Genomic DNA, 26,071 nt, shown 5'->3' with positions numbered 1-26,071 from the left:
TGACTTGGGAAGTACCCAAGCTAAGTGCATGGACTAATTAGTAGACATGAGTGTACAAGCATATCTGATGCTTCCTGATTTTAACACTTCTAGGCAATTATATTGGAAACTCTAAAAGAAGTGGGTGAATGAATATCTTGATTCATACCACATACCAAAATTACATCAGCATGAAATAAATGGATAATTAAGCAGCATCAACAGTGAACAACAATTTACGTACTCCACTCCAGAAGCAGATTGATTCATCACAGAATTATGTCAGAATTTCAGAGAATAACTGATACTGAAGTTACTTAAAGTATTCCTTGACGTAAAAAGGAAGCAAGGCTTCCAGACTTTTTATGAAGCTAGTATTCCCTGTTTCCAAACCAGATAAAGACAAGAAAATAAAATTACACACTGTTGTGGTCATTTCAAGTATCATTAGGATTATTAAGATTATTATTATTTGCCCTTACATTTAAAACCCTTCTTATAGTGCACACTCTCACCCCCAACTCCCTACAATCTTTTCTCATAGTTCCAACTAATCTCTCTCTGTCTCTCTCTCCCTCAGGTTAATTTCTATTTATTTTGTTTTTGACCCACCAAGATTAACCAGGGCCATCTCTAAGACAGTGGGTTTGTAGTTATGTGTCAGAAGATTCCACAGAGGAGACACAACTAAAGACAGTGATTCCCCTTCTCCTAAAATCTATCCATGGCCACAGTTGAGAGGTAAAGGTGAGGTCCTGTGAGCCTCTCCCCTTAGTAGACTGATTGTGTCTATGGTTGGTCTTGAGTGAGGCCTGTGCAGGTGAGTACAGTTGCTCTGGGTTACTGATTACTATAGTTGTGTGGAGTCTGGAGCATGTCATGTCGTGTCCATTCCCCCTCTTATTTCCTTCCCTCCTCTTTTTCCTCAATATTCCCAGAGCCATAGATGGAATGGTGTAACTGACTTGTTTAGGGCTGTGGCCATACTACAATGCTTATTTTCTGCATCTTGGACAGCCAAAAGTTTCTATATTCACCAATGAGTTTTCAAATTGAATTATTTGTGCTTTATATAAAAGCAGCCTTAGCATGCTTTCTAGGAGACAAACTGGTTTCTCTTAGTAAAACCACAATTTCACAATCTGCAGTGAGAGCAGAATAGCACAGGATGAGTTCAGCACTAGGCTGTTAATGGGCTGACTGACCACTGACTTCCTGAGACACCCATTTCCTTTCAAAATCCTGAGTTCCTGAAATGTCTTTCCCCAAGTCAATATCGCTAATGTTGTAATTCCAGATATTAGACTGGCAGTAGTGGAGGTCTGTGATGGAAGGATAAAGATGGCTTTTTAGTGTCACTTCATTTGCATAGTGATGGAAATGATTATCCAGCTTCCCAGAAACATTAACCAGAGTGAGTTACCAAAAAAAAAAAAAAAAAGAATTAGAATATTTCATATAAGAGTAGAATATGCTGCTGGAATTTCACTTTTACCTTTAACCTATTACTTGCATGGAACATTTTATTATTTTCTTTGACTAAACTATCCAGTTCCTCTACCTTGTCTTCAAGCCTGATATTCTGTTTCCTTTCTGATCTCTGAGTTATTATTTCTCATTTCTTGTTTTGTTTATATATTTAACTAATGAATTCATTTTTCATATCCTACAGTGTCCTCATTTCCTACAGGCATTAGCTAGTGTTTTCTTGCCCATGAATCATTTTGTTCCTATCCTCTTTGAGTCGATTCCCATGTTTTACATGCTTTTACCTCCTTGAACATGACTCATCTTTTTCTGTATAGTGGATATCGTTTAAATTGCTCTCCTAAGCCGGGCGGTGGTGGCGCACGCCTTTAATCCCAGCACTCGGGAGGCAGAGCCAGGCGGATCTCTGTGAGTTCGAGGCCAGCCTGGGCTACCAAGTGAGTTCCAGGAAAGGCACAAAGCTACACAGAGAAACCCTGTCTCGAAAAACCAAAAAAAAAAAAAAAAAAATTGCTCTCCTTCGGGGTTACCGATATGGTTTATGATTTGAATCAAGTGCTTTTTAATCTTAGTTTTAATTTGTGTTGGGAATGGGACTTGAGCATCAGAATTTAGAGTGTCTGTTGTCTTTTTCTGTGCATTTTTAACCCAGGAGACTGTTATCCCAAGATAAGAAGTGAGGCAGGAAAGCTTGCATCTGAAGGGTTCAGTACTAATTGTTGGGGTCAGATACCAGGGTGCAGCGTCCTCCTAGATCCAGTTCTGGTCTAGGCTGGCAGCGAGCATGTGGGGAGGCTGTGCAGAGCGGGTCCAGGGCAGCCTGACAGCTGGAGCTGTGTGGAAGGCAGCCTGAGACCGAGTGGGAGGGACTGGTCTCTGATGTGGCGGGGACACAGCATAATCAGAGAGGTTTAGGGGAAAGAACCTATAGGGGCGGGGAATAATTGGTAAACTAATTAAGAAAAAGAACCCGCGGTAGGCGGGTTTAGAGGAAACGCATAACCGGAAGCGGGGTGTATGGGGCGGGGCCAGGAGGTGCTGCTCCAAGAAATGAGGCTGAAGTGCCAGGAAATATCACCATTCCCTGTTGGACTCGGGGAGTACAGGGGTCCGGAACTGCACGTGGAAGACCCGGCCGGGTATTCGGACCTGAAACCTCCCCGGAGCCGCAGTCGCCGCGCGGGGCGGCCTGGGAAAGTCACCAGTCAGCAGCGCAGTGGCGGGAACCGCAGCCCGGCGGCCCTGGAACCTCCCAGGTCAGAGGAGCTGCGGGGCTGGGACACGGGAGGGAGGGACCGGGGTGTGCTCGCCGAGGCTGCCCAGAAGGACACTCAAGGACACTGTCAGCTCCCGCTGTCCTGCCCGGGGACGTCCGGGAACCTGCGGCAGCTTACGTCATCACCTGCGGTCAGGTGCGGTCGTTTCCCCCGCACCCTGCGCGCCTCGAACACCCCTTCAAAGTGTTCGTCCATCACAGTTCTCTCTCTTGCTCGTCACTTGCTCTCTTACCTGTTCTCTGTCTGTCTGTCTGCCTCTCATGTCCCCACTCCGAGACGGCCTTTTCCTCTTTTGCTCATGCTCCTCCTCCAATAAACCTCACCCTAGACCTGTTGCATGTGGCATGTTCTCTTAGCGGCCCACCCTGGCCGGCCGCCTTTTCCGTACAGACACAGCTTTCAATATTCTGTTACTGATATCTTTTCCATTGTCGGTAAGTTTGAGATCCCATGAAGTGGGTCTCATCGTGATTATTTTACACTTATCTTATGTTGCCAGACTATTCTGTCATAATATAAATCATAAAATAATCCAGGAGAGCATTTTCATTGTCCGATGTTTGCAAACAGGGTTCTCTTTGCTATGTGACAGTTCCAATAGTCCTGGAATTTAAATTCATCCATGCTTTCTAACTCCACTGTTTTACCACAGGCCTATTTTAGAGAGTGGCACTTGACCCTGAGACTAGGCATCCCCAGAGAGTTTGTAGCTAGTAATCACACGAGGAACCAGTGAGATACGATTAAACAGAAAATATGTTTTACGGAGTGCCCCAGATATGGTTGTAAACATTAAGCAAACCTTTTACTCCCCATTAATTTTCCATCTGAGATATATGCAGTCTAGAATGTAAATACAGCATTCAGAAATGTGTCTTTGTATGCTGTGTCCTTATGTCACACCTTAGGTCCAGCCAAGCCCAACATGCATGCTGTGAGAGTGTATTTTATGCTATTTTATTTAACTATTTTATAGTTACCAAATACACTTTAAACAGTATTATTTTATAATATTTATGATCACTCACCCGTATCAGAAAAATGTCTGTTTCATTGAAGAAAAGCATTCTGCTCATGCACACTTATCCCAACTGTTGTTTTTTTTTATTTTAGGGTTTGTTGACATTCAGTGGTGTGACTGTGGACTTCTTGTAGGAGGAGTGGGAATGCCTAGACCCTGCTCATTGGACTTATTGCATAGATCTCCTGTTGGAGAACTGCAGCAGTCTGGATTCTAAAGGTGAGAATAGTTTTCTGGAGTCTCCCTTGCTTCTTCTCAGGTTTTCTGAGAAAACTACTCTGCATGTGTGTGAGCTGTGTGTGAATGAGTATCACACCTCACAGAGTAAAGTGAAATCCTTAGAGAAAGAGACATTTTTCCTGATATTTTCTCTTTCCTTGATTTTTTTTTTCTTTTGGCAGGTGTTAACATCTTTCCTTTTCCTTGCAAAGTTCCAGGTGCTTTCTGAAGAATCTCTTTCTCCTATGCAGGTCTCACAAGGTCGGTCAGTCCTGCTCACCTGTGAATCCGAACAAAGAGCCCTGGATGGAGAAGAGAGAGGAGACAGTAGCAAAGGATCCAGGTGTGTTAGAGGGTCTGAGGAAGGGGTGAAGACATGGGGAAGGGTTCAAGTGACAGTAGAAAGAAGACATGAAGTTGGTTTTTCCACATTCTGTTTAATTCTAAATGATTCTAGAGAAGTCCACTGAGAATAATCTCAAGATTGTCCTGTTGTAGGTGTTTGAAGATGGTAGGAAAGTACTAATACTTGGAGGTAAATATAATTTTATTTGACTTTGCACAGGAGTGATGTTGTCCCTTTTCCATTTCTATCTCTGATTGTGTTTTTATACCACTGTTAAGTGGTTTCATTAGTATAGTTTTAATATGGTGTTTGGTTAGAACCATTTAAGCCTCCGGGTTGGTCCTGTATACAGAGGTTTTGGAATCTTTTAATTCCTTAAGGTTCTGTGTTTAATTTCTCTATTTTCTAAAATAATGCCAGCAGAAATTTTATTGATTTATGTAATATCTCTGCCACGTATTAAACTCCAGTTACATTGTCTTTCTTTTGATATCCTGTTGTCTGTCTTCAACACTTCACAGTTTACATTGCTACAATTTTTATGTTTTGAAATTAGCTCTGGGTATCATCCTTCTCTCATTATTTTTGAAGTCTTTGATTACTCACAATTTTATATATCTTAGGAATTCCTGATTTTCTCCATTTATAGAAAAAACCGCCTGTAAGATCTTGGTACAAATTATTTAGAATCTTTACAGAACATAAGGATTGTTTTTATATTTCTTCACGTGTTTGAATGAGAGCATGGTATCAGTGAATCAGTCTTCACATGTCTTTTTTTTGTATTCTCTGTTCTATCTAATGTTGATGTCAGTATACTAGGTTCTTGGAGAAGACACTTTTTAAACATTGATCTTTACTAGGTTTGAAGACTTGTTCTATTTTTAAGACATGGTCACACTGGAGCATGCTTCTTGTAGTTTGAGAAGACTGGATGACTTCTGATGCTAAGTGGATGATTCTCTGGAGGACCTCTAGGCATTATTGGATTTCTGTGCTGTTCATGGTCATCTTGCTCAGTGGTAGACATTGAGCAACGGTAGTCTATTTGCTTCCTAGAATTCTGTTGTTGATTGCTTCCTGTATTTGGAAACTGTTTTAGGAGATGCATTCATATTGGTCACATATCTTTCTGGAAATGTACCATTTGATCATTTGGGTTTATTTATTTTTTACTTTTTTTCTTTTTTCTCTTTTTAATTTTAATTTTAATTTATAATTTAATTTAATTTTACATATCAGCCACGGATTCCCTTGTGTTCTCCCTCCCCCCATTCCCATCTCCTCCAGGGCAAAGACTCCCCTGGGGATTGAGTTCAACCTGGTAGATTCAGTCTAGGCAGGCCCAGTCCCCTCCTCTCAGGCTGAGCCAACTGTCCCTGTATAAGCCCCAGGTTCCAAACAGCCAGCACATGCACTGAGTACAGATGCCTAGCACTGGATGCCTCCCAAACAGATCAAGCTAATCAACTGTCTCAGTTGTCCAGAGGGCCTGATCCAGTTGGGGCTCCTCAGCTATTGGTTCATAGTTCATGTGTTTCCATTCGTTTGGCTATTTGTCCCTGTGCTTTATCCAACCTTGGTCTCAACAGTTCTCGCTCTTACAAACCCTCCTCTTTCTCGCCAATTGGACTCCTGGAGCTCCACCTGGGGCCTGGCCGTGGATCTCTGCATCCAGTTCCCTCAGTCATTGGATGAGGTTTCTAGCACGACAATTAGGGTGTTGGCTTTTTTCATTTTTGTACGTATTTAAGAAAATTTTTAAAAATTCTTTTTACCTACCAACCACAGACCCCCCTCTCATCCTTTTTTCTGCTCCACTTATCCTTCCCCACCCCCGACCCCCATCCCCTCCTCAGAAAGGGTAAGGCCTCCCATGGGGAGTCAGCAAAGCCTGGTACATTCAGTTGAGGCAGGACCAAGCCCCTTCCCCCTGCATCAAGGTTGATCAAAGTGTCCCACATCAAACCCCACACACTAATAGTGGGAGACTTCAACACCAATGATCATTTGTTAATTTTTTTTGTATATTTACAGATTCAGCTTTTCCTGTTACCTACTAACCAAACCTCTTCACAGAAAATCTTTTAAGAAAATTCCTTTACTCTTAGCACTTTGTATTCTTATGTTTGAAGTATATACTTTTATAGAACGTATATATTTCGATTTTAAGGCTATTTAGGTTTAGTATATATTTTGATTTTAGTATTATCCTATTTTCATGTTTTTTTTGGAGGAGTGTTATACATTTCAAGAAATCACTGAAGGGAAATATTTTGTTATTTCTCTGTATTATGTTTCCTTTCTTCTTCCTGCTTTTCTATTTCATTAATACCTTGTAGTTTATTTCATTCCTTTATAATTTTGAGTAGTATCTTCTCTTTTCCTTGTTTGGTTGTTCATAAAGCTGCACATTGACTTTCCTGGTGACTGCAGTGAGTTGGGTTCCCACTGACACTGTCTCTGTGTCCTTCTGTCTGTATTGTCTCCAGCATTTGTTATTTAACACCTTGGGTGTGGATACTGACTGGGCAGAGAGATATTAATGTACATTAGAGAACATTTTCTTCATCAGTAAACATGTGGAGCATGTGCTGTTTACATTTAGGTTATGTCAAAGCTTTTGTGCATTGTCACCTTTTTGGTTTATTTCTTGAATATAATATTATTTGCATTGCAGAATGTCATGTCATGAGTGGATTCCCTCCCATGACCTGTCATCCTCCCAGTCGTAGGCTCTTGGTCAGGTTTTTTGTGTATTTCACGTATTTCCTTTTCTGGTACTAGCCAAAAATTAATCAGATAGTATTTGAATACAGAGAAAGCTGTCTTTACTTTATGGCACTGTTTTAGGAAACCAAGGGAAGCAGGCACCCAGCTGTGATCCAGGAAACATCTTTTCTTGTATTGTGTGTGTGCAAGGCTGACATACACAGGATCAGCCAATGCTTGTATAAAATCTGAGCCCCAAGTTCAAGTAAACAGAATTTTTTATATGCTTCTGTCCCCCTGGGAGCCTCCAAACCTTCACCCACATTTCAACAACCTAGACTGACATAGATTCTGACTAGCTATCTTCAGTTTGATTAATTCAGTTTGCTGAATTTATACAGAAAAATTTCCCTACTGAACAGAATACACCAGGAGTCATTCACAGCCCTGAAATTAAATGGGGAGGACATTAGTTACAGATTAGATGTAGTTGGGCACCACAAGGATGATGACCAGCCTGTGGCTGATCTTTCCTGGTAGATCTCATGGGCCCATGTTACATCCATGGATGGATACACCATGCCAGGCAACTTGACAGTATGACATTGGTGTCCACTTCTGGGTAAGGTCATTGATGACTCTTCTCCTCCACTACCTGGCACAGTCTTTTAGCTCTAGGAATGCTATAATAATCAGGACATCTTTGATATTTCTTAGATACTATGATCATCGTGGTGGTCAATTGTCTTCTCACCCTCATCTTGCTGGTATGTAAAATACCAACAGATTTAGAGCATGAGCTTTAAGGTTTATTTCAAAGATTATAGAACTGAGTTTTCTTGTAGAATGTTTATACTTTTCGAAGTTGAGAATAAAGTTTACTTTCTTTCCCTTTTTTTTCTTGCCTGTCTTAGAACTCACTTTGTAGACCAGGCTGGCCTCAAACTCACAGAGATCCACCTGCTCTTTCCCCCCAAGTGATAAGATTAAAGGCATGCACCACCCCACTCAGCTTGAGAATTATATTTCTTATAATTTGGAATAAGTTGCTCTCTGGCATGTAATGACTTACCCTCTTAAATTGAGAATTTTTTCTCTTTTCATCTTGCTCTGGGTAACAATGGATCCACAATACTGAGTTAGTGTGGACAGAGTGGACACCCGTGTCCCTGCCTAAAGAGATTGGAATCCTTCCACTTTCTTCCCCCCTCATTTAGTAAAATGTTAGATTTTTATTTTCATGGCTTCTTTTGTCTTTTATGCTGAGGCATGTTCCTCCTATCCCTAGATTTTTGCAAATGTTGACAGTGAGCAAATGTGAAATTTCTCCATAGCCCTTTTATGGAGTTATGGATATGATCATGTTCCCCCTGTCAGAGTCTGGATATTTGCAGTCTTACATAGATATATCTGTACATATTGAAACAAGTTTGTATCCCTCAACTTTTGAGGGTGATATGAGGAGTACATTTGTCCTTTCTGTAAGTCTCCTAAGGGATTTCTTCTGTTTTCATTACCACCAGAATTAGAATAAGGTGAGATTCTAATTTCCCATTTTCTCATCTGCATTTTTGGCCATTAGATCATTTTTTGTTGTGTATTTTTTTTTTGACAAGGGTTTCAATGATAGCTGTTGCTCCTCTGAAACATTATGTAGGCAAGTCTAACAACAAATTACAGAGTTACACATACCTCTGTATTCAGAGTAGTGAAGTTAATTTGTGCCCACCAGACTTGATTCTATTGTTTTCTTGTTTTTTAATTTTCTTTTATGCACATGGGTGTTTTGGCCTAATGTATGTCTTTGCAGCACATGTGTCTAGTGCCTGTGAATGTCCCATGAAGGCATTAGATCTGTTGGGAAGAAAGTTACGGATGGTTTTGAGCCAGGGTATTGGTGCTGGGATTCGAACCCAGATATTCTGGAAGAGATGTAACTACTTTTACCCACTGCACAATCTTTTGATCCACTAATTTATTTTCTTCTTGTTAGCTATTCTCGCTAGTGTGAGATGGAATATCAGTTGTGTTGCTGTTTGTAATTCCCTCAAAGCTAAGTAGTATGAACTTACTTAGTATTTTGGGAAGGGGGACTCTGGAAGTCTTTTAAACTATAATCAATGGGAATTATCCATATTTATTTTCAACGTACTCTTTATTGGTACATAGAAACTGGTGATTTGTGTTTTTTACTTCTGTATTCTTCAATATTACTAAGGCTTTTGTGAAGTATAAAGTTTTCTGGTGATGTTTTCAGATTATATATGCAGTCACACCATCACTGAGAAGGTTAAGTTGAATGTCTTCTTTTCCTACTGTATCTCTGCTTCTTTATCTCTTTCAAATTTCTGTAGCTAGTTCTTTTATTATTCTTGTTGCATGTGCATGGGTCTTAGTTCTGCATGTCTGTCTGTGTACCACACAAGTGCGTGCCCACAGAGGCCGGAAGAGAATGTGGGATTGCCTAGAACTAGAGTCATAGACAGTTTTATGAGCTGCCATTTGGTTGTTGCTCTAGAACCCTAGTCTTCTGGAAGAACAGCCAGTGCTCCTGACCACCAGTCCTCAGTCCATCACCTCCAACTAGGTTAAAACTACAATACATACTTCCACTAGCACTAGGCCCTCTGAATGTGGGTGAAAGTTGCATGGCTTGATGTGTTTGTGGGTCCCCTGGCAGTGGGACCAGGACTTATCCTGGGTACTCAAACTGGCTTTATAGAGCCCATTCCCTATGGTGTGATGCCTTACTCAACCTTGATGCAGGGGGCTAGGTCCGGCCCCAGCTTGGTATGCCAGCCTGTGTTGACTACCTTACCCTTTCTGAGGAGGTGATGGGGATAAGATGGGGGAAGGTGGAGGGGAGTGGGAGAAGGGGAGGGAGGGGGAACGGGTTGGTATGTAAAAGGAAAGAAAAAATTTTAAAATAGAAAAATTATAAAATAAGCAAACAAAAACTATAATAAATACAGTTGGGAAGAATGTGAACCTTTGTCTTGTAATGGTGTCAGGTCAGTACTGTACATTTTCTTTATGGATTGTGAACCTAGATTGACAGACATACTCTTTATTGTGGTGAGATGTGTTCCATTTATTCCAACTACTACTCGGGATTTTATTGTGAAGTCCTTTGAAGATTAGTGGAGAACTTCTTTTCTTACTTAGATTCTATTCCTTAGGGCTTTTAATCTAGAAAGTTTTGCTTGTGTTGTGGCTGGTAGATTATTTTTCATATTGTTCTTCATTCCCAGTGAGAGTTAATGCCTTCCTGTGTTGTACAGGATGGGTTGCTTCCCAATTCTCTGCTATTCATTTATTCCTCAAATAAAATGCACTCTATCCAGTGTCTTCATAACTTATGTCTGATTCCTTCTCTCTTTACTTCATTTAATTTTTTCAAGACCAGGTTTCTCTGTTGTAGCCCATGCTGTCCTGGAACTTACTCTGTTGTAGACTAGGCTGGCCTTGAACTTACAGAGATCTTCCTGCCTCTGGCTCACAAGTGCTCAGATTAAAGGAAGGCGCCATCACCACCTGGCTATGTCTGAATCTTTTGGGCTTATTTTTATGTGTTTATTATCTAAGTAGGTTCTTGAGTGAAAAACCAGTGTTAATTTTTGACCACATTCAAATACACTCCCTTCACTGACTATTCTAGTAGTCATTTCTTTTGGGTTCAACACTACAGTTAGGAGTTATTTTCTTTCAGGATTTTAAAAATATCATTCCATGCTCTGCTGACTTTAGACTATGGGTAAGTATCCATGAATATTGTATTTTCCTAGTCTTTGTTGGTGTTAAAGGATAAGAGAAGACAACTGGAAAATAAATGCAAATTGTTACAGAACTTAGATGTGGGAAGAACCTGATAGATCTGGGAGATGAGGAAGCCTCTGTCTGAGAGACTGTCCAAGGGAAGACTAGACTAGACTGCTGAGGTCTTCTACTACAAATCATGAGTCCCACATTTTGAAGACCATACATAGCTATTTGAGCTTTATCTGCTTTAAACAGTTCACGCTGAAACAAATGATAGTGACTTTTGAATGGAAGGTTCAGATATGTAGAAATATGCCTGTTCAGAAACAGATGTTTATTTGAGGAAATGTCATTTCTGGGTGTTATAGTAGAAGTCCTGGATGATTGGTGTTTTTTATTTTATTTTTTAGTGGAAGCATATAAAACCATGGGATATTCATCCCATCCCAGAATGACCTTTTGCTCAGTTCCCAGGAAATGGAAAATGTACTTTTTTAATTGAAGACATGGACAAAATTATATCTTGGGACACATTTGGTTTCCATATTTAATATTGCTAAAAATTGAAGCACAGTATCTTTGACTGGAGCAGGAATTTTTGATTTGTTGCTGATAGAGTTGACATTACTCAGCCTTGTATGTTGTAGGGCAAGAATCATGAAGTAATGTGTCATGCAAAAATGTCCTGATGTTTCCCATGAAAAGTCAGGCATTGCTATGCCCATTTTTCTTTGCTGTTCTGATACTGACCATGAATCCCACGTGCATCAAATTTAAATATAAATTCACAACCGCTTTATTTTTTATCCTGGCTTTCAAAATTTTGTTGTGCTGACATTAAATTTTATTTACATGAACTGAGGTATATCCTGATGTTTTCACTCATACTATAGCTGTTAAAATATTTAAAGAGTAATATTCTGGTAGAATATTTTCATTATCCAATTTCTTTGCTATTGTGGCTATTACGAGCTCCTGGAGTTTAACTTTATCCATGCTTTCTAACTCTCCTGTTCTACCACTTGCACCTGGAGCTCTCTAGAGTGTGGACAGTTACCTTCTCATCATTCTCTGCCCCATCCATCACTGTCCACATTTTCATCCCATTAGTCCCTTTGGATTTCATGTATGATTTGAGGCAAGTTTTGGTCTGGTAGCCAGGCTATTATGTATTCATAATTCCAACTGCCAGGACTTAGGATGGTATGGCTTTTGTATAAGTCACGCCCCTTCCTCCAGCTCTTACATTCTTTTACCCCAAGTTCAGTAGTGTTCCCTGAGACTTGTATATGGAAATATGGATTTTTCACTCCCATGCTGTGCACTCAGCCGACTCTGAAGTAACATGTTCCTGTTGCAAGCAAAGTTATCTGTCAGGCTGAAAGCAGCACCAGGCTCTGGTGTGAGCAGAATCTTTTAAAGGCAGTTCCAGCATTTTTACATGTAGCAGTATGTCAGGAGTAGATTCCCTCTTAGGGCCTGTGATCTTTCCAGTCATTGCCCATTTGCCAGTTTCCAGTGCCATCTGTGTGTTTTTCGGCTGACCTGAGTTTGAACTCCAAAGCCTCTGTTACCTACAAAATAGTCTTGGTGCTCTTATGCTGATGGGCATACCTTGCCTGGCAGGTTGGTATTGCAGCACAAGGGATCAGCATCTGGGGACAGACACTGATGATTCTTCTCACCCAGCAGCCTACAGAGCACTTTCAGCAGTTTGAATGCTACAGAAGGGTGTCTATGACAGTTTTAGACACTGAGTAGTCTGCTGACATCTCATCATATTGTGTGTGAATGTAGAAACCCAAGTGATATTTTCTTGGAATTTCATGTAGCTTATTAAGAGGGATATCAGACCTGCGTTTTCTCTGGGAATATTTTTGGTTTTTGATGTAAAGAATTGTGTTTCTTGTAATTTCAGAAAATGTGCCTTGTGGATTTTCTTTGACACATTGAAAATTTTCTCTGTCTCTCTTGCTGTTTATAAGCACTGATGCAGTGTATTGAGTTAATGTGGAGGTAGTGGACATCCTTATCTCTCCTGATTAGAGTAGAATGATGGCAGCTCTCGTCATTTGGTGTGATGTTAGGTTCAGGGTTCTGGCTGTCATCCTCATTAGGCTGAGGTACGTTCCTTCTGTTCTCTCACTCATCAGATCCTTTATAGTGAGCGAATATGATACTTCCCCGCAGGCCTTTCATGGATATGTTGACATGGTTATGTGTCTCTTCTCTCACTGACTCTAAATGTGTTGTGTCTTGAATTGATTGGCTTGTGGATGTTGAAACATTCTTGCATCCCTTTTATGAAATCAACTTGAGTTCCTTTCTACATCCATTAGAGAGAATCTCTTTGTTACTGCAACTGGTCTATGATTTTTCCTTTGAAGATATTTTTTATTCTCATCTGCTTTCTGTGTCAAGGTAAAGCCATCTTTGTGTAATGATAGTCTAGCATTCCTTTTCCTTCAACTTTTCAGTAATACTTTTCTCTGGAGGATTAGTATAGAAATTTGTAAAGGAATTAGAGAAAGAAGGGGACCCCCGCACAGTGAGAGCTCCCTCTAGAACCCTGCAATTGACACAAACCACACCCAAACACTTGTTTTCACAGAGAGATCTTTTATTGAGCAGGAAAGAAAAGCTAAAATGACTGCTTTCTGACTCAGGCTGAAAAACAGCAGCAAATGCCCTTGCAGGTGGAATTCTTTATTAATTTTTTTTAGTTTAACTTTATTTTATGTATACTGTTATTTAGCCACGGGTGTCAGGGCCCCTGGAACTGGACTTGCAGACAGTTGTGAGCTGCCATGTGGGTGCTGGGAATTGAACCCAGGTTCTCTGGAAGAGCAACCGGTGCTCTTAACCACTGAGCTGTCTTTCAGCCCCCTCAGTGGAATTCTTAAGAACAGAAAAAGGGGAACTCTGTGTTAGAATGGGCTAGGATGCAGTGGTAAAGGAGATAGAGGATGAGGGAGAAGGGGAAGCAGACAAGGGAAATGGGGCAAGGATATTTGTCCTGGAGGGACAGAACACTCCGCTGGATAGAGGAGAACAAAGGTGGCACACAGGCAAATGGCAGTTTATAAAGGTAAAGGAGGAAACGCCATGTTGGGATAAGGTGATTAATATTAATTGGGCATGTTAATCAGAAACCCAAAGGGGCTTCTGATAGCTGGACTTCAATACTTCCATACCTGGACCTTGGGAGAAAAGCTTAGGAGGATAAATTAGCCAAGTAAGGGAATAGATCTTGGTGACTATCTTTGGGGATGTAATCTAATGATTTTTTTTTTTTTTTAACAAGGCAGAAGAAATGGAAGAGAAAGGCAAAGCCCACCAGAGCCATATTTTCCAGTGGGCTAGTGGAAAGAATTCAGTGCTGAGTCTGTCCAGTCCTCAGGCACTGTTAGAGGAAACTCTGACCATATCAGTCTCAGCACTTGCTTATTGCTTGGCCTAGTTTTATGACATAGAAGTTTGAATTGTTCACTTGTTTCTAGGAAATCATCCTTTTCTTCTTGAATTCTCATTCATTTTTGTATCACTTTCCACAATACTCCATAAGGTAACATTGAGGTCATTGACATAAATTGCAGTGACCCCTTTTCAGATTTAATTCTATGACTTTGGAAGTTCACTATTTTATTTGGATTAGTGAAGAACGGTTTGTCAGTATTTGTGTCTTTTTACTGCAAGGAGTCTGTGCATTGACCCCTTGTATCCTTCTTTGAATCTCTATATCATTAATTTCTACCCTGGGTACCCAACTCTCCAAAACCTCCACACTAATCAGAAGGGTCAAATTTCTTCTCTAAATGAGTACTAATAGCCCAACAGGATTCAGCATATGGTCAGGAAATAAGTGACTTGAAGGCTGAGAGTTAAATTTTCCTTAAGTCACATGTTGCTGCTGTGAATTCCACTGATTTCTCATGGAACCAGTTTCAGAATGGACACATCCTTATTCTATTGCTACTCCTAATTTCTTTCTCCTTTTGTTAGTTTTAAAACAATGAATTCTCCATTCCTGTGTCCTCTGATTTCTGCTGTATAGGTTCAGTGAAACAGGTGAATTATATCTGTTTCCTTCATCAGAATTGATAATTTCTCAACTATTGACTCATATTGTTGATGTCAGAGCTACACCTAGTTTTCTTTTTATTGTCTTAATATTCTTGATGATCTTATTAGTATCCTTATTCATTTAGTTGTCATTCTCGCTTAGCTCATTGAGTACATTTTGATTTCTTAGTGTGATAAATATCCATCATTTATTTGAGAGATTTTAGTATTTCATTTATTTAGGTCTTTTGAACAGTTTCTGTGACAGTTGTTTAAATATTATCATAAGAAATTTGGAGCTGTTTGTTCTTTCAATGTGATGTAAAAGGGTTAGAGCAGTTTCCCCAAATCGTGAAAGGTAAATATAGCATCAGTCCATACAATGACCAGCATGATCAGGTAGAATGATGGTAGTATTAAATGACATCTTCTCTCTCATTGTTATTCTAAAGTGCTTGAGCAGTAGCAAGGAAAGAAACCGTCCAGTACTCCATTAAATATCAAGAAAGCTATTGGATATGAGATACATGTAATGTCAGTGTAATAAAGTGCTATGTTTATTCTGACATTATCATGACATTCCGAATGAGTTCTTAAGTTTGATATATGCTTTAACCTATGTATGTATATATCTGTATGCACGTATGTGTATTTACATGTATATATGGCAATAGACCCATGTCACACATTCTTACCTACACATAGAACTACAAAGTTGATTGCCAGAGAGGAAATCTATAACATCCAGGAACTGAGAGGTGTCACTGTAGTCACATATATTACTAATTGGGAACCTGAAAACTGCCTAGAAGAATACCAAGACACAGCTCTATTCATGTTCAGGAAGATAGGTGATAGGATTTTGAAGGATCTGGCATAATCAGTGATTAATTCCAGGGCATACCCTGAAATGGTTCACTTTATCCCTAGAAACAGTCTCTTCTCTCTGGCAGCCATCAGGTAGATTCTGTCTTGATGTTGTCTAACACAATGGTTCTCAACCTGTGGGTCAAGACCCCTTGGGGGGGGTGGGTCCAACCACCTTTTATAAGGGGGTCACTTAGGACTATTGGAAAACATTTCTGATGATCTCATGAAGCGAGGCACCTCCCCTCTATCCATCTCCAGGCAGGTCTGCTCACATGCAGACATATCCACATATGAATACGCAGAACTGCTTTAAAGGCTCACAACTTTAGGAAAGTTGAGAAACACTTAAAACATTTAGCACAGACATTCCATTTATAGATGTATGGCCTGAATTGTACTGATCTACCTATCAGTGCATTCACGTGGGTTTCAAGGTATCAGTATTCTCACACAAGTATGCATGCAACTTAGAAAACAGGTCCACATTTAAAGGAGGAGTAAATTGGTAAGATAAATTTTACCTAAGTGAAGCATGTAAAACCTTCTTAGATGATAAGAATGACTGTAACTAGATCTGATGACAAGTTTATTATCAACTTGAGAAAAAACTTGGCAGATCGATGTGTATGTTCTTCAAGACAGTATGACACACATGATAAATATATGTACTGTACCTACCAGGTAGAATGAAAAAAATGTGACCAAATGGTCAGATGTTGTATTTTAGTGTGAGAGCTAAAGAAACTTCCATTTTAGGCATCCATCATGGTACTCACTAGCCATTTGTTTCTGGCTCCAGTCTGGAAGATAAGTTCCCAGGAACCCTGACTCAGTGACCCCCACTCACCCTTAAAATGTACAGACATGACTATCTGCATATTATGATATGACTATCTGCTTTTAAAAAAAAAAAAAAATTCTGTAATGCAAAGCAGATACCCAGAGTTTGTTTTGAGTTGCCTTAACCATAAAGTTGGCAGAACAGAACAGTTTCTGCTTGCTTCCATAGACATTGAAGGTCTTCTTGTGGTTTCCCTCTGCATAAACCTTCCTGTTGCTGTTCATTTGTACGCTATGTAAAGATGTGTTGCTTTGGTTGAATAAAAAGCTGAACAGCCAGTAGCTAGGCAGGAGAGGATAAGTGGGATTTCTAGGTAGAGAGAGAAACTCTGGGGGGAATCTGAGTATCATTACTTTTCAGTTTTTTTTCTGAGTGCCTTAGGATTTTCTATTTAGAAGTGAATTCATGATTCCTTAGTGTTATTGCTAGATCTTTTGGAAACAACTTGAATGCCTTAAATTACTAAATCATTTTTCAAATTGTCATTATTAATAAATTGAGAAAGTAATTTTGTGTGTTAGTTTTGTACTTTTTACTAAAATGTGAAGCACTTAGCAAGTCTACAATTTTCCTGTGGTGACTCTGGAAAGTGTTATGCATGATAATGTCATCATTAAAAAGGAATTTTGGTGCCTTTCCTACCAGTTACTTCATAATTCTTTTTTCTTATTCCGTTTTTTTGTGGCTCACTCTTATGCCTTTAGAGTCACTAAGACTGGAGAGCACGTGCATCTTGTCTCACTCTCCTTTTGGTTTCTTGCTAATGCTATTCATTTTCCTCTGCACTGTTCTGTGGGCCTCAGTGTAACAGACCTTCTCTTTACTGTGCTCAGCTGTGTTCCATTTCTTCCTGTTTCCTTCAGGGGTTTATCATAAAATCTCTTGAAGTTTGTCTTATGACATACCTGTTTCTACTGGTATTTATGTATTATGGTTCTTTTTTTCATGAATTTTTTAAAAATATTTTTGTGAGTAAAATTGGGTGTAATAATTTTCTTCCTTCTAATTAGAAATGGTGGTTTGCTGGTTGTGTGTGTTGGAAATAATCTGGTACTCCCTAGCTCTCCTGTTCATCTATTCCTTTTGTAAAATGCCTTATTTCCTGGGTTGTTGTCATTGCTAATTTCTCTGATTTTTCTATGTAAATTTTGTCTCTAATTATGATCTATGGTGCAACATGAGTGGATGACCTTTGTTATTTTATGACCTTCGTATGTCCTTCCTTCTCCATGAAATTTAAGAGCACTTGTTACTAGGTGCAATGATAAGGTTCATACTGATTTTCTTTCCCCACTCTAAATATATCCTTCCATGCTCTCTAGTCTGGAGGAATGTTGACAAAATTTCTGGTATCATTTTGGTTATGAGGTCTTTTTTGGGGGCTTGGCATTGATCATGACAATGTTGTATTATTTTTAGATTTGTATTTTGAAAAGTTGATATGAAATTTCAACAAGAATTCCAGTCTTTGTTTCTACGAGATAAACTCAGAGAGAGCAACAAGAACAATGAATGCTTCTGTGGCTAATGCTCCCCAGGTCAGTGTCATATCCACTTTTCTCTGAAAATTGTTTTTATTATTGAAACCATTTAAATATTTAATTTCTACCACTTGCAATGTTAGTGTAAGTGTTTATTTTGCCTTATTTATCTCTTTTTTCCTTCTCATGTTCAAGACTATGTTTTTTAAATCTTTCAACTAAATAGCAGAGGCTTGTCGATTTTATACTGTGAGGCCATGAATTTCCATGGACTTAAAGACTTGAATTTCTAAAACACAAGCTATTGTAAATGATGCTCAAGAAATATATTGATGGCCATTTTCTACTTTGAATGGACTTGTGGCCTTTTACATTAGTGAGGAAAGAGTCTCATGTGCCGCATAGTTGCATTTCTGGAATGGTTAGTTTTCCAGAAACAGGCTTATGAATGTGGACATGCCAATACAAGGAACTTTACACTGACATCACTGAGAGATTTATAGAAAAGTAGAATTAGAAGAAACTCATTGTCTTGGACCATAAGAGTAAATATTTTAACACCCTGGAGAACACAGATAATAGAAGTTATATGTGGCTTGCTTTTGCCAGAAAGTTGATGTGTCTGTGAAGAGATGAAGGTTGCAGTATTCTGGTTTCTCTTTTTGTCATATTATGCCATACAGTGATGATGGGTGTGGTGACACCTGAAATGTACTTGTCTCATGAGACATTCTACTCAACGCTCACTGGTTAGCTCCCTTTAGAAAATTCTTATTCTCTCTTTATCTCATTTCATTTTTCAGAAGGGATATAAGCACTGCTGTCTCGACCTTTGTATAGTATTATGTGGAATATATTAGTAAGAATTTTCTAGAGAGTACTGAATTGTTGCTGCACATAAGCCATAGGTGAATGGCTCAAATACTGAAGAAAAAAAGTTGAAATTAAGAGGTTTAAATTTATTTGAGTTAATCACATGAGCAATAATGTATCCAAAATTAATGAAGAGTTAGAATATTTCTCACTCTATTTAATACATTTGTTTGATAACAAAATGTTTTTTTTTACTTCATATGACTGCATTGTCATATATGCCATTTACTTACTTATGTATTTCTAATTATTCTTTATTGACACACAATATGGAACTTATGGAATTGTTACCAATATTGTTTGTGTCAACTTTTAGAAGAATTTAGATAACATTAATGTTGTCTAATTCTGTTTCCATTTACTTCATGGTTGTAAATATTTCTCATAAAATGTTTTCAAAAACATTGGATGTATTCAATGATTTTATACTCCTTACTCTCAAGAAAATACTGACTTTTAATTCATCCGTGAATTCTGCATTCTATATTCTACCATTTGTTTTAGAAAGGGTGCAGCATTGTACCTGGGCCTCAGGATCTCAACTGAACATTTTAGAATAGAGTCAAGTGAACCCAGCTTCAGACAGGATTGAGCTAGTGTACATATTTAAGTAAGGTCATCTGCTGTATAATTTGGAAGCATACTTTTGCTCATTTTAACTTTGCCTTCTGAGATGTAACACTGAGATTCTGTTTGATATCAATACATATTTCATAAAGGTACATTCCTGCATCTAGACCTCAAATATGTATGTTATATTCCCTAAAAGTTTGCTTTTTGCAAGACTATTATGTCATTCTGTTTTCACAGAGATAGAAAATAAAGACTCTGGATTTTTTTTAGAAAGTATCTTTTATTAAAATTAAATTGTAATTTTATTTTATATATTTCCATATATTTGCCTGAAAGTATGTGTATGTATTGTGTATGACTCCTGCCTATAAGGTTTAGCAGAGAGCATTAGATCTCATAGATATGAGAGTAAATTCTGTTTTTTTAGTGCCATAAGTGTGCTGGTCACCAAATTACATTTTCAAGGACTTTACGACATGACAGACTGCAAACTGGAGACAAATTTTTCAAATATAGTGGTTGTGGCAAATCTTTCATCTGCTATTTAAGCCTTAGGAAACTTCAGATTATTCATGGTGGACAGAGACATAATGGATGTAAGCAATGGACTATGTCCTATATATTGTCTCAGAAAGAGTAGCAGTGCAGCTCTTCTAGAAAACTCTTGTCTTTTAAAAATTGCCATGCCCTATCTATATCACAAACATGTATTTAATTCTTTTACCCAAGAAAGCATTTGTCAATCAGTGCATGGTCAATATGTAATTTTCCATTGTAGGGTCTGTTATCATTCAGGGATGTGGCTGTGGACATCTCCCAGGAAGAATGGGAATGTCTAGATTGTGCTCAGAAGGCATTGTACATGGATGTGATGTTGGAGAATTACAACAATCTACTCTTTGTGGGTAAGAATTCTCTTCTTGTAGAATTCCTGATTCATCCTTTTTATTTACGTACTTTGTGTATATGTAAACTCTGATCCTAGAGAATCCCAGAAATGGGGGAAATTCTTGTTACCAACATAACTTTTTAATGGTGTTTCATTTACATTTTTCTGTGTTGTCTAAAAGAGTAACCAATGATATATTCCCTGTAATCTCTTCAGTCCTCCTATCTAATACATAAAGAAAATTATTTCAAAGTTCGAAGAACATTGAATATTCAGAGTAAGGAAATATATTGCAGTACTCATAATAATTAGACTATTTGAATTTAATTGAACTCTTCATGTATTTCTGATTTTAAACAACTCAGAAAGTTTTAGAGAAAGAGCTTTTGGTTATGAGAATGTTTTTGTTTATTTCTGAGATGTGGTTGCCATGTTTAGTATTGGCACAGAATGATTTTAATAATTGCACATTGGAGGCTGAAGCAAGAGCACATGGTGAGTTCCCTGCCAACCTGGTTTATGAGTTCTAGCTGACCAAAGCTGTACTGTGTGACTCTGTCTTAAAAACATAAGAAATAGGGAAACATTCTTCATATGATCCTTCACAGAACTTCTCTTTCAAAGATCTTTACTGCTCAAACACCTATTTGTCTTACCAACTGTGAGGTGCAGTGTTTAAATAAGAATGAGAAGGCTATGCCTGGGACTGACCTAGGTCCTCTACATATGTATGACATTGTTTAGTTTGGTCTGTTTGTTGGAATCCTGGCAGTGAGATCAAGGCCTTTCCCTAACACTTTGGCTTGCTATTGGGAAGCTATTCCTCAGAGTGGGTTGTTTTGCCCAGCATTAATACAAAGGGAGGATCTTAGTCCTACCTCAACTTAATATGCCATGCATTGTGGACACTCATGGGAAGCTTGCATCTTTCAGAACAGAAACAGGAAGAGTTGATAAGGGGAGAGAGGACAGGTGGAGAGAGGGGACAGGAAGACAGGAGTGAGGGGCAACTGCAGTTGGGATATCAAATAAATGAAAAAAATTAATAAGTGGAACAAAAGAATGAATAGACTGTAATTGGTCCCTGTGATTTAATATAGATCAGATTGGAGATTCTTACGAGCATCCACTTAATCATTGTGAAACAGAAAATTCCTCTGTTAAGAGCTCTGTCCCTGAAAGTTACTAGTGTATATGTCATTGTAAACCTTAGAAAACATCAGTTATTGAATCTGTTACTCATGCATTAATTGCTGTTATCCCTAATTACCCTATTTTTCAGAGAATCATTGCATATGTGGTAAATATGAGAAGGTCTTGCATCAAGACACAAAGCATTTCATCCATGATCATGAAAATGTCAAAGAGAAGTCTTATAAATGTAATGAGTTTGGCAAAGTGATTCATGAATTCTGCCAATGTAGATCTTATGATACAGGTGATACTGAAGAAAATTACAAGTACAGCTTTTTTAACCACAGAGATGCCTGTGTTGAAACCTTAAACCTCAACAGACACAAAAGTGGGAATGCTGGAGAAGAACTTTGCAAATATAAAGACTGTGGAAACTGTTTAAATTTGTGTTCTATCATTAGCCAAAATCGAAGCACTCACGCAGTAAAGAAAGAACACAAAAATACAGAGTATGATACATCTTTTGACTCTAATACAGAAATCACATTGAAACAAACTGATAGCAGGAAGAAAGCACATCAATGCAGGAAATGTGGGAAATGCTTCAAGACTCACTCAAGCCTCATTAGGCATCAGAGAGCCCATACCAGAGACAAATCCTATAAATGTTTAAAATATAGTAAATCTTTTCTACATTTTTCACAACTCAAAGTACATTACAAAATCCGTTGTAGAGAAAACCCCTACAAATGTACAGAATGTGGTAAGTGCTTTTATCATTTATCAAAGTTTAAAAGACATTACAGGATCCACTTTGGAGAGAAACCTTACAAATGTAGTGAATGTCACAAATCTTTTAATGAGAAAGGCCATCTTAGAACTCACCAGAGAATCCACACAGGAGAGAAACCTTACAAATGTAGTGAATGTGGCAAATCCTTTACCACAAAAGACAATCTTAGAAGTCATCAGAGAATCCATACAGGAGAGAAACCTTACATATGTAATGAATGTCACAAATCGTTTATCACAAAAGACCATCTTAGAACTCATCAGAGAATCCACACAGGAGAAAAACCTTTCAAATGTAGTGAATGTGACAAATCCTTTACAAGTCGCTCACATCTTAGAATACATCTGAAAAGACATAGAGGTGAGAAACCTTTTAAATGTAGTGAGTGTGACAAATCTTTTACTGAGAAAGCGACACTAAGAACTCATCAGAGAATACATACAGGAGAGAAACCTTACAAATGTAGTGAATGTGAGAAATCCTTTAGTGCAAAAGGGACGTTTAGAATTCATCAGAGAGTACATACAGGAGAGAAACCTTACAAATGTACTGAATGTGACAAATCTTTTACTAAGAAATGGACGTTTAGAACTCATCAGAGAATACATACAGGAGAGAAACCTTATAAATGTACCAAATGTGAAAAATCATTTACTGGGCGAGGCAGTCTTAGAACTCATCTGAGAATCCACACAGGAGAGAAACCTTACAAATGTAGTGAATGTGACAAGTCCTTTACCACAAAAGACAATCTTAGAAGTCACCAGAGAATCCACACAGGAGAGAAACCTTACAAATGTAGTGAATGTGACAAATCCTTTACCTGGGGCCCATCTCTTAGAATACACCAGAGAACACATACAGGAGAGAAACCTTACAAATGTAGTGAATGTGACAAATTCTTTACTACAAAAAGCAGTCTTAGAACTCATCAGAGAATACATTCATTAGAGAAACTTTAGAAATGTAGTGAATGTGAGAAATTCTCTTCTGTTTATTTAGCTCTTAGAATATGTTCTAGGATACTTGATCACACTGTGAAACCCAAGTGTTAATAATATCAACCTTGAATTGGGACAGGACCCAGAACTAATTGGCAGGAATTAGCCATAGAGAACACGGAGGGGTATGGAAGACAAGAAGGAGTAAGGAGTGACTTGCAGTTTTGTGGTCCTCTGGTTTGAGATGGTTGGAGAGACACTTCCTTGCTGGGTCTCTGGCCAAAAAGGCTATTTAGTTGTTTCTTAGCCTCTGAACTAGCAGGTTTTCACCCCACCATCTGACTCCCAAGTCTTTATTGGTAAATAGTACAATAGAGACTTAGTTAAATGCTACATATGATGGCTAAAGCCACAACCAGTGCCATTGGAACCACCAAGCCACAGTCTGAGCAACAGTGTAATGCAGGGCCATGGGGCCACAGTCAGGTGCATCTGCTAAGCGGACAGAAGAACATGAACACATCAGAGAATACATAATAAAGAGAAACCTTACAAATGGAGTGAATGTGAGAAATCCTTTACTGTTTGCTCATTTCTTAGAATCCATAAGAGAATTCATTCAGGAGAGAAACCATACAAGTGTAATTATCTTAGTTTGGGATTTATTGTTGTTAAGAGACACCATAACCATGGCAATTCATTTAAAGGAAAACATTTAATTGGGGCTGGCTTACAGTTTCAGAATTTAGTCCATTTTCAGTTTTAGTCCATTATTCTCATGGTGGAAAACATAATGACATGCAGGCAGACATGGTGCTAGAGAAGGAGCTTAGACATTTATATCTTGATCGGGCAGCAGGATGTGAGCTGTTTAATAGGTATGGCTTGAACATATAGGAGACCTCGGTACCTGCCTTGATGGTCACACACTTCTTCCAACAAGGCCACACCCACACAAATGAGGCTCTACCTCCTAATAGTGCCACTCCCTATGGGCCAAGCATTCAAATTTAGGTCCATGGGGGCCATACCTGTTTAAACCACCATAATAGTAAATATGAGAAACCATTTTATCTACAAAAATCACCCTGAGAAGACATCAAAGTATTTATATGGGAGAGAAAACTTAAAAATGTAATGTATGCGGAAAAGTCTTTACTAGCTTCTCTGGTGTAAGAAAACATCTGAAAATGCATACCAGCAGGAAAGTTTCTTTGGGAAATAATTTGGCATGTGCTTAAACCAAGCTCTGTTCTTAGTTATACTTGAGACTCCATACTAAAGAATCATTATGAACATGAGAATTTTGTGAAAGCCTTTAAGTTATTTTCAAACCTTAGAAAATACCATGAGTTTATGCAGAGTGAACATGTAGGACAATTTTCATCAACTTTTTATTTGTTCCAACTCAAATACTTCATAATGAAGACAAAATGCAGAAACTTCAAGTATATGCTATTGTGTAATAGTTTCCTGGAGACTGGAGTGATACATTTTGAAGGGAATCTGATTAAGGCAGGAAATACACAACTCAAAATAGATTCAAGAAATCTCTGAAACTGACAGAATTCAGTCATCTTAACTCAAATGAAGAAACTCAGAGAAGTCATGCCCCATGGAGAAGGATTTTAGCCATCAATATAGGATGCTCTTTAGATATGCCTATAGGTATACAACATGCTCCAGGTATGTATTATTCATAAGCTGTATCACATTCTGGTTTCGAGTTTCGTGAAAGCAACGATGTTTCATTCCCCTATGCTCCAGTAACTAACTGCTTCTCCATATTCCTGTAAGCAATCCCAATAAATATTAATTAAAAAAAGTTGGACTTGATTCTGTTTTCAGTTTCCAGTTGTGGTGAGTAGATGCATATGCATGTTGCATCTCCCCAAGAAATGTTTCTCATAAACATGTGCTGAACCCACTAATTGTCCTCCACTTGTTGTAAACAGAAAATTGATAATATAGTAACAGTTCTCAACCTGTGGGCCATGATTCTTTGGGATTAAAAGACCCTTTTACAGTGATTGCCTAAGATATAGAAAAATATATTTTCAGTGATCTTAGGAACTAAGATACCATGTTCTGCCCCCATGCAGATACACCAACATAGAAGTGCATGTGACTGTATTAAAGGCTTCCAGCATTAGGAAAGTTGGAACCACTGTATTGGAGAAAAGGCTTTTTTCTGAGTCTACAAAAATAGGGAAGGTTTTTGTACTTAATGCTGCAGGGTTGCATTCATAGCAGTACTTTGTTAAGTTATAAAGGGTTCACACATAGAATGTTGGGACTTTGGAAGTCTCAGATAGAAGGCTGCTTTCTCCCGTGCATTCAAGGAGCAGTGGGAGAGAAGTCTGCAAAAGGCCAAATGAAAATATAGCTACTAAACTGTCATTGACAGACATCATCCAAACTGGGTTGTATTCCTGACTAGCTTTGAACTCATGCTATTATCCCATGATTTAGCCAACTCCAATGACTTTCAGAACAGTGCTACCCAGGGGCCTATACTACAGACAATTGAGGTGTGCTTGTGTCATTCTATACCATATCTTCCCACTCTACAAGCCCCAAGAAATGAACTTCAATTCCTTTTTTAAAGCCTCCCCACAATGCTAATATTATAGAAATCCCAGAATATTCATATGAAACAACTCCAAAGGATTTGCTAAGGATTTATCTTTGGCTTAATTTCATGTGTAAGTCCATCTATAGAAATATGGAACTATGAGGCTTTAATGAGATAATCTATGGACACGATATAATGTATATAGGCTCATTTATATTTAGAAATCCCCAAAAGTGTG

The 26,071-nt window shown here is 38.5% G+C and overlaps 2 protein-coding genes across 2 annotated transcripts in view; one reads left to right on the top strand and one right to left on the bottom strand.

Annotated features, from left to right (window-relative positions):
- The window catches only part of LOC128125424 (zinc finger protein 420-like), a 337,518-nt gene that overhangs the window by 209,304 nt on the left and 102,143 nt on the right, over nt 1–26,071 (bottom strand). The window lies entirely within an intron of this gene.
- LOC128125436 (gastrula zinc finger protein XlCGF26.1-like) lies at nt 2,470–25,086 on the top strand. Its single transcript, XM_052762865.1, is given in 5 exon segments — nt 2,470–2,723; nt 4,236–4,327; nt 17,994–18,112; nt 20,280–20,406; nt 21,673–25,086. Coding segments are annotated over 3 exon segments (1,857 nt in total). The 5' UTR covers nt 2,470–2,723; nt 4,236–4,327; nt 17,994–18,082; the 3' UTR covers nt 23,373–25,086.

The sequence above is a fragment of the Peromyscus californicus genome, unplaced genomic scaffold (genome assembly GCF_007827085.1).
Source record: "Peromyscus californicus insignis strain IS unplaced genomic scaffold, ASM782708v3 Scaffold_4__1_contigs__length_199733344, whole genome shotgun sequence".
Lineage (NCBI taxonomy): Eukaryota > Metazoa > Chordata > Mammalia > Rodentia > Cricetidae > Peromyscus > Peromyscus californicus.
The sequence above is the reverse complement of the archived record's forward strand: the minus strand, read 5'-3'. Positions and strand labels throughout refer to the sequence as shown.